This window comes from Aphis gossypii, unplaced genomic scaffold, assembly GCF_020184175.1.
Source record: "Aphis gossypii isolate Hap1 unplaced genomic scaffold, ASM2018417v2 Contig00205, whole genome shotgun sequence".
In the NCBI taxonomy this organism is placed as follows: Eukaryota; Metazoa; Arthropoda; class Insecta; order Hemiptera; family Aphididae; genus Aphis; species Aphis gossypii.
Window position 1 is genome coordinate 133,183 of NW_026083026.1, and position 9,524 is coordinate 142,706.

The following is a 9,524-nucleotide window of genomic DNA, read 5'->3' on the forward strand; positions in this document are numbered from 1 at the left end:
ATTGAAATACATAGGCGTAGCCAGATCTTTTTTCAGGGTATATGCAAGAAGTCTGTGTATCACAATAAACCGTGGGGGCCCACACATAATCCAGTGACGAATTTAGACATTTTGCGCCCCGGTGCAAAAACAAAATTGGCGAAGGCCCCCTAAGCCCCCGTGAAAAAAAAATTGCTCCTCCCAAGGAAAATATGTGAGACCGATCCTCATTAACCTTTTAGATTTTGAGCGAAGAAAAGAATATTTGTTTAAGAGTGCTTTTTTTAAAAAATATTGTTTAACAATTGCTTGATCCCTCCGCAAAGATATATTGGAATCTATGTCACTTAAACCTTGCTAATAATTCATCATTAAGTTGTTTTTTTTAACATATTTAAGTAGGTACTTCATGGATAAATAAAATAAAATTATATAAAACTATGCAAATAAATATTTTATATTTTTTGTATATAGTATTTTATAAAATTAATGTAACTATATACAGGGATGGAAGTGGTTTAAGCTATTTAAAAAAGTGACTGAATTTATTCATAAAAGTGACAAAAAAGTGACCTGCATAAATTTGTTTAATAACAACTTATCAACTTACCAGTTATTAAACATTAATTATCTTTGAATACCTATAGTTTAATTGATTCTTACTTACTTAATTTTGTAGAAATTACAAAAAATAATGATTATAATAAACATAAAATTTAATAGCAAATAATTAAATAATATTACTTATTTAAATGAATAATGTTAATAATATAGAATAATATTTAAGATCATTGTTTTGGAACTTCTTTTATTTTAATCATAAGTATAAAACTATTAAATATAATATTTAAATTTTTCTTCTACTCTGTTGTGTTGCGAATTCTTGAATTACATCATCAAATGTTAGTTGTTATATCAGCTGCAATATTTATGATAGCTAAATAATTTAGCCTTTCTTCAGAGGTACTAGACCTCAGATATGTTTTAATACGTTGTAAACATGAGAAAGACCTTTCCGTCGAACAATTACTAACTGGTGTGCATAACAGCATCCTCAGAGACACATCAATATAAGGATAGTGGATACATACCTATCAAATCATTTTTTCTCAGAAAACTACACATTTCCTGAATGGTTTTAGGAGCCTCATCACCGATAGATTATAAGTGGCTTCTAAAATTAACACATTCATTAGCAAATAAAGTGCTGAGATCATCTTTATATTCATTTTGAAGTATTTCAGCATTCTTTCGAATTTCAATTGATGTCAGCTCTGTTAATTTGAAAAAGAAATTGTAATTTTTAAGAAAATGTACATATTTTTCATTTCTTTTTTCTAGTTCTAGGTGCAGTTGATCGAGTATAACAAAATAGGTATTGACTCTAAGATCAGAGTATTCAACTATTGTTCCTTTAGATGGTCCTTCATCAAAAAATTGTTTTCTACTTTTTGACTGTTTAGTACAGGACTGAAACAGCTTAATTGTACTTTTTCAATTGCGCATTGTTTAAAATACTCATAATTTTTATCGGAGCGTAAATCAATGATATATATTATTAATGATTTATACAATTCGCACACTACACCCAAATTGATATTGACAGATTGCAATTTCTTGCTCGTAAGGTTAAATCGGTGTTATATTTGACCTCAGAACATAGATAGGAAAGCAGTTTCTAAATTATTTAACTTGTTTAGAATTCCTTTGAAGTAAATTGAAAAATAAAACAACTTGAATACAACAATCAACTGCATTAATTCCCACCAAATCAAGGGAATGAGTAGAGCATGGTACAAATTTTGATAAGGGATTGGCATTTTTAATTTTTGCTCGCAGTCCAGCATAAATCCCAGACATATTGCTGGCGTTATCATAGTATTTGCCTCGTATATAATCAATATTTAAGTCATATTTTTTGAATACACTAAATACAACATTTGCCATGTTATCCGCTGTATGTCCAATTTGATCCAAAAAACATAAAAACCTTTCGACGGGTTCCCCTTCATTGTTGATATATCGAACACAAAACGAAAGCTGATCGATATGTGATATTTCTGGTGTAGAGTCAACACTCATTGAGAAATATCGAGAAGCTTTAACTTTTTGAATAATTGTATTTAGTACTTGTCTACCACATTATACTGATAAATTGCTCTTATACATTATATGATATGTATGATGTATTACCTTTTCCTGGGTTTCCATATGTTTCTAAATGGTTTGATAAGAAAGGATCAAACTCAGCCAATAATTCAAGGGACATAAGAAAATTACCATTGTTATTACATCCTATTTTTGAAGTTGTTCCTTTAAATGCCAATCCCCTTGACATTGTAAACAGTCTCTGCTACTTTTGAAAATGTTCTCTGATCTATCTTTTGAATGTCTATCTCAATTTCCTCAGGGACTTCTGTTTTAAAATATATAATTATACATTTTAATGCAAATATATAATCAAAATAATAAAAAAACTTCTGTTTTGAATATAATATGTTGTTAATAAAATTAAATAAATTTAAATATTTCTTTATAAATTAATAAATAATAATTTGAGTTAATATTATACAATAATAAAATTATATTCTAATATTATAACTAAGTTTTTGGTAAACAGAGAAATAAACTAAAGAAACGTGTCAAAGTCACACTATGCAGTTCATAAATAATAATTAATACCTATTTTAGTACTTACATCAAATTTTTTTTTTTTTTTTTTGCTTTACGCGCCATTTAGGCGCTTCGCAGCTTCTACCAAAGTTCTCCAAAGTTCTCGATCTTCTGCATCCGCAATACTTGCTCCATTGCTTAATCTCTTCAGGTCGACTTTTACTCGGTCCAACCACCGTTGTCTTGGCCTTCCTACCGGTCGTTTTTTATTTGGTTTGTTGATGAGTACCTGTTTTATCAATTTACCCTCTGCACGCCAAACATGGCCAGCCCACTCTAACTTTTTCGACCTTAGAAAATCTTTTAAATTGGCTGTATTGAACAGACTGTTTAAGTCAGCGTTTTTTCTTCGCTCGTATACACCGGTATTGGGGTTTAATATAGGCCCATATATTTTCCTAAGTATTTTCCTTTCGAAAGTCAACAGTTTATTCTCGTCACCCTGCGTCGTGGACCATGTCTCACATCCATACATGACAATGGGGCGCAAGTAGGCAATGTATAGTTTTTTCTTTGTGTCTCTAGATAGCAGTTTCGATGTGAACATTTTTCTCATTGCATGGTATCCACGGTTTGCTGCACTTATCCTGGACTTAATCTCGTTATGCATATTATTTTTATGATTTATATTAGCGCCTAAGTACTTAAAATTTTCGACTTGCTCAAAAGAGAAATGATCAATGCTCACATTTTGTAACGGAGTAGGTCGTCTACTCATTAACATATACTTAGTTTTATTTTCATTTATTTTAAGGCCCATCTTTTTACTTGACAGTATGAGCTTTTGTACTGTCCCTTCTAATTCCGTTTTTGATTCTCCAAATAACACAATGTCATCCGCATATGCTAAGATAGATGAGCGCCCCAGTACTTCCATTTCTCGGTCTCCCTGCATATCTCTTACGACTTTTTCAAGTGCTAGATTGAAGAGAGCGGGAGATAGCGCGTTCCCTTGTTTCAATCCACACCTGACCTCAAACTCCTTTGATGTTTCTCCAAGAAAGCGCACTTTGCAAAGCGTGTCAGAATTACAGCACTTTATTAATTTAACCAGCTTCCTTGGTATTCCGAAATGTATAAGTGCTGACCATAGCCGGTCTCTAATAATGCTATCATAAGCTTGCTGGAAATCGATGAAAATCATGTGTAAATCTTTGTCATATTCATAATATTTTTCCATAACCTGTCTAAGGGTGAATATATGGTCAGTAGTGGACTTTCCTTTCATGAAACCACACTGGTATTCGCCGATTATTTCTGTTGAATATTTTTCAAGTCTATGTAAAACGGCTATTGACAAGACCTTATAAGCAGTGTCCAAAAGGGATATGCCACGGAAATTTTCCACTTTCTTGGGGTCTCCTTTTTTGTAAATCGGGCAAATAATAGCGGTGTTCCAACCCTTTTCTAGTTTTTCTTGCTCCCATATAGTTGGGATGGTTTTGTGTAAGTTTTCCAGGAGGTCTCGGCCAGCAAGTTTGAGTAACTCCGGATTTATGTTGTCCTCTCCTGGAGCTTTGTTGTTCTTCAGTGACTCCACTATTGATTTAATCTCCTCCAAACTAGGTTCCGGCACTTCTCGTTCCACTGTAACATATATTTGATCCTCAGCCGGTTCTCCAGATCCATCTGTATTGTTTGTTTCATCGTCTGGTTTATTATTTAATAGATTCTCAAAATATGTTTGAAACTTGTCTATGATCATTTTAGGGTCTGATATGAGGTTGCCATCGTCATTAGTCATAAGATAGGTACGAGATTTAAAGCCTTCTTTTATTGATTTACATTTTTCAAAGAACATTTTCGGGTCCTTTTTATATGACTCAATGTCATTTAGGGCATTTTTTTCTGATGCTCTTTTCTTTTGCCTAATTATTCTATTTGACCTTGCGCGAAACTCTGCATATTCCTGTAAATTTGAAGTCGAAGGATTTTGTATCATTTTAACTCTTGCTGCTTTTCGATTTTTTATCGCGTCTCGGCACTCATTATCAAACCAGTGATTCTTACTTTTTCCCTTGGTATCTCGGAGAGTTTCTGCTGCTTTAATTAGTGATTCCTTTATTTGGGTCCACTCTATGACATTACTCAAATCTCCTTGTATTATGTTAAGGCTGTTCAATCCTTCCTTTATTTTGTTTTGGTATTCCATGATTTCCTTTTGATCTCTTAATTTACTTCTATCTAGTTTATGTGCTGTATTAGGTTGTTGCTTTTTTCTCCAGATCGTTGACAGTTTTAACGATAGGCTTGCTATCACTAAGAAGTGGTCTGTGTCCCCATCCGCACCCCTATAGCTTCTGACGTTTTTTATGCTTGTTCGGTGTCGCTTGTCAATAATTATATGGTCGATTTGACTTTTCGTCTTACCGTCTGGGGCAGTCCACGTATGCTTATGAATGTTCTTTCTAGGAAAATAGGTGCTCCTTATAATAAGGTTTTTCGATTCTGCAAAGCCAACTAATCTCAACCCATTATCATTAGATACTGAGTGCCAGCTCTCTTGGCCTATTGTTGGTCTAAGAAATTGTTCTTTACCGACCTGCGTATTCAGATCACCAGCAATTATCTTGATGCAGTTGTTTGGCAGAGAGTCAAATAATCTCTCTAGATCCTCATAGAAAATATTTTTCACTTCCTCCTCTTGATCCTCTGTCGGGGCATAACCTTTAATTATACATATATCGAAATTCCATCCAGCCATTTGCAGGTAGCACAGACGTTCATTCACTGGCATGAAACGTTTAATGCTTGAACTAATAGAGTTTCTAACTACGAAACCTACTCCTTGTTCATGTTTGCCTGTCTCTTTGCCACTAAAAAAGATAGTTGAATTGCTAGACTGAACATTACCATTTCCTAGCCAACGAATTTCTTGTATTGCTACTATTGGCACTTTATATTTTTCAATTTCTTCCACAATATTCTTTAAAGCTCCTGCTTTATAGAGAGTTCTGATATTCCATGTTCCAAACCGAGTCTCCAAAGTTTTCCGTTCCGAGTTCCACATAAAATCCCATTATTATCCACAATCCGAGACTTTGTTAGAAGATTCACAACATATGGTTTTTTTACAAGGATGGATTGTTGGTCCATCGCTTAACCCCCAAACCTGGAGGGCCGGTTTGGGCCAACTAATCAAAGTCAGCCCGTAGCTCGGGGCCCTGGGTTCGCAAAGCCCGTAGCACTAAAGACTAAGTGCCCCCCTGGGGGGACTTACATCAAATACTCATGTTAATTGTTATTTGTTTGTATCATTTTATTGTATTGAATAACTACTTGATTGATAATACAATTTTAATACAAATTCAATTTTAATTTATCTAGACACATTTTATCAAGTTTATTATGTACATTATTTATTGTTTTAAGACCTTATATATTTAAAACTATTTATTTTTGCTTATTTTGATTAGGTTAGGTTTACTCTGAATTCTGATTAATACATAGGTAGTTATAACTTATATTGTAACTCGTATCTAAGTATAATTTAATATGTTGTATAATTTAGGGTGGTCCTTATTTATGAACTTTCGAATTCTAAATGTCTCACCCCTAAAATTTATTCTTTTATGCATAAAAATAATATGTTTAAAGTTAGGCCATGATTGATCAACCCTAAGACGTGCTTCAAGGGGGTTGAAGTTTTAGTAATTGGGGATCAATTACCATTTTATGCGTTTACTCTCTTAAATATTGATGTTACACAAAAAACTTAAAGTACTATTATTGTAGCTATATATATTTACTAAATAAAAGTTTCTTATAAATATGTTGTGAGGTTGATGGTTTCTCGTTAATTTCAAAAAACTGAATGTTTAACAAAACTAATTATCACATTTTTTCAAAGTTTTTAAATGACCTATCAATGTTTAGGTTTTTAATCTACAGATGGCATTATTTTCAGTGCTATTATACCTAATGCATGTTATTATTTTACACAGACTAAACTAAGTACTATGGCTATCTGCTCTACCATGTAACGGTGGAGTTTAAAAGTATTAATATATAAAGGTTTTAAATACCTATACTATCAGTGCGACTACTCCCTCATGATGTCGGATCTTGTGTATACATTGGAAAATGTTGTATAAGTATAGTCATATGCGCTGCTACATCAATAACAAATTGAACTCAAATCCACTTCATTGACAAGGGAAGATTCGCCTTAATTTTTTTTTTGTTAATAAATAATTTTGATTTTGTTTTTACAATATATCAATATTTTTGGTGACGATACATCGATATTTGCTCTCCGATACTATATTATTTACACTATTAGGTGTGTATTTTTAGACTACGAAACCACAAACACATTATACCTTTGACTATAATACTTATCGCATTTTTATCAAGATTCTACATGCTAATATAGTTACGTAATGGTCCCAAGTTTCCGAAATTGTACAACAGCGTGTAGGATAAAACATGTTTGTACATTGTACAAGTTACTTACAAAATAATATTAGAGATACAAGACAGCGACTAGGTATTAATGTAAAATGATAAACCCTACACTCGACAATTTGACACATTATAATGTTATTATACGAGTAGTGCCTACCTTATAACTAGTGCCTTTTATATTTTAATATAATATATAATATATATTATATATATAATATTTTTATTTTTGTTTTTATTAATTATTTAATTATTATTACCGTTTATAAATTATTTATTATAATTATAATTATTATTATTATTTATTATATTTATTTTATTTAAATGGCATTGAAAAATAATCTTTTCGTAAATATTTATTTGATTGGATGTATTACAGATCAAATTATTGGATGTAAATTACCATCGAATAGACAAGTGCTAAGTGTACTTTTTTTTTTAATTTACGTAAAGTTAATTTAAATTTACATGACAGTGTTGCTCTTGTCATAAGAGAAAAACAAGTATTTTTTGGGATAAAGCTCGAATTCCAACTAGAGATTTTCAACATTATTCCAAAAAATTAGAATTAATTTACGGAGAATGGAGAAAATTGCAAAAGAACTCCACTAGAAACACAGCTACACAAAAAAAAAATGGAAATGATTTTCTTGAAAAATTAGAAGAGTTATTTGATATTGCGCATTTTAATGCATTAGATATCATAAAAATCGACGAAGATCGACAATTTTTATTGTTACAAAGACAGCCAGATCGTCCAGGACATATGAGTGGAGTAGATTATAAATTGTCAAAAAAAGAAGATGGCACTTTTAATAAATTAGAAAAATAGAATTACAATCGTCAAGTGATAGTGAAAATGAAGAGCTCCAATCGAATTACGAAATTCACTATAAAAATAAAGAACCTTTATGGCTTTATCCATATCGTCTGGTCCCAAAATCAGAGCCAGTAGAGATTTTATTACTACCAAACTTGCAGCGGCACTTGATAAATGTAAAATAACCAGGGCTGTGAATTTAATGCACTTATTAACTATTAAATATGCATGCATATATGCACTAAAATCTGACAAAATATGCTCTAAAAATTCTTAAAATATGCAAAAAAAACTACAAAAATTGAACTTTTATTTTTATTTTTTTCATTAGTATAATTTTTTTATTAATTTTAGTTTAAATATTAGTATTTTTACTTCTTGGCATGAGTATATGAGTTATTGATCTTAACTAGTCTTGGTCTTAGTCGTATACAAGATCTATAAAATAAATATAAATTATATAAATAATATAATAAAATATAATTAAAATTATATATCTTACCTTTAAAGTAGTTATTGCATTGAACAACCAATAATTTCTTCAGGTTTTCAAACTTGAAAGACCTCCTGTTTGGTGCCAACAAAGTTTTATATAAAGAAAAGGAGCGTTCTACGTCTGACGAAGTTATTGGGGAAAATTTGATATACGTCATGTCGCTACTGGTTAAATCTTCCGGTATATCTAAATCTACGTCATTTTTTCGCCAGTTAATATTTTTGAAATATTACACATAATTTGAAACCCTTTGTTTTTGTTGCGTACTGTTTGTAATTTTTTATTAATAGCAGTTCCAGCTGTACCTGTTAATTGACTAAACTTTGTCGAAATATCTTGTAGGTACAATTTCAATAGCTTCAGATAAGAGAATACCTTGTTTTTGTAGACGCGTTATACCTATAGGAAGACACGAGAAATTTGAATGTATGTAAGCCAAATTTACTTTCATTTGATTAGCTTTAAAATATTTTTGAGCATTTTTGATAGAAAGTGCATCATTTTCATCAAAACATTCGACAATTTGTCTTACAGTTTCGAAGTTTTTGCTATAATATATTGCGGCAGAAATCCATGAGACTCAACATGTCAAAATAGGTTCGGGAGGTAGTGGTATATGTGGTGCATCAGTATGAAATTTCTGAACACGATATGGCGCTTTTTTAAATACTCGTTTGACATTTGCGACCAGTTTATCGACTTTTGGAAATTGAATGCGGTTCTATTCAATCCACGAGAAGTACAAGTTACGTGAACCATTTTTGTATACAAAACTTTTAATGTATCACCTGCCTTCGTCATATAAGGTGCAGCGTCACTCAAAAAAAGTAATAGGTACGTCGTTTCGACGTATTCCGTCAGGCCATAATAAATACAGAGCATTTTCAAATACTGAACATACTGTACTATGATTTGTTTTTTGTAAATGTTCGAGGTTTAACAAAAAAATGTCACCTGCACGATCCGGGAGTAATGTACCAATAATGACTGAAGCGATAAAACGACCTTCAGCATCTGTCGTCTCGTCTATTGACACCCAAATTTTCTTTCCCACTACTTTTTGTCTTATTTCTGTTATAACTTCCTGGTAGCAATAATCAACATTTCCTTTGCGCAATGGTGTTTGGTCTGGTACATTTTGTCCCGTATTTT

The 9,524-nt window shown here is 31.7% G+C and overlaps 1 protein-coding gene across 1 annotated transcript; it reads right to left on the bottom strand.

The window, feature by feature from the left end:
- Positions 1-2,704: 2,704 nt before the first annotated feature.
- LOC126553331 (uncharacterized) lies at positions 2,705-3,208 on the bottom strand. Its single transcript, XM_050208510.1, has one exon. It carries the CDS (start codon positions 3,206-3,208, stop codon positions 2,705-2,707), a length of 504 nt encoding a protein of 167 aa, XP_050064467.1.
- Positions 3,209-9,524: the final 6,316 nt, after the last annotated feature.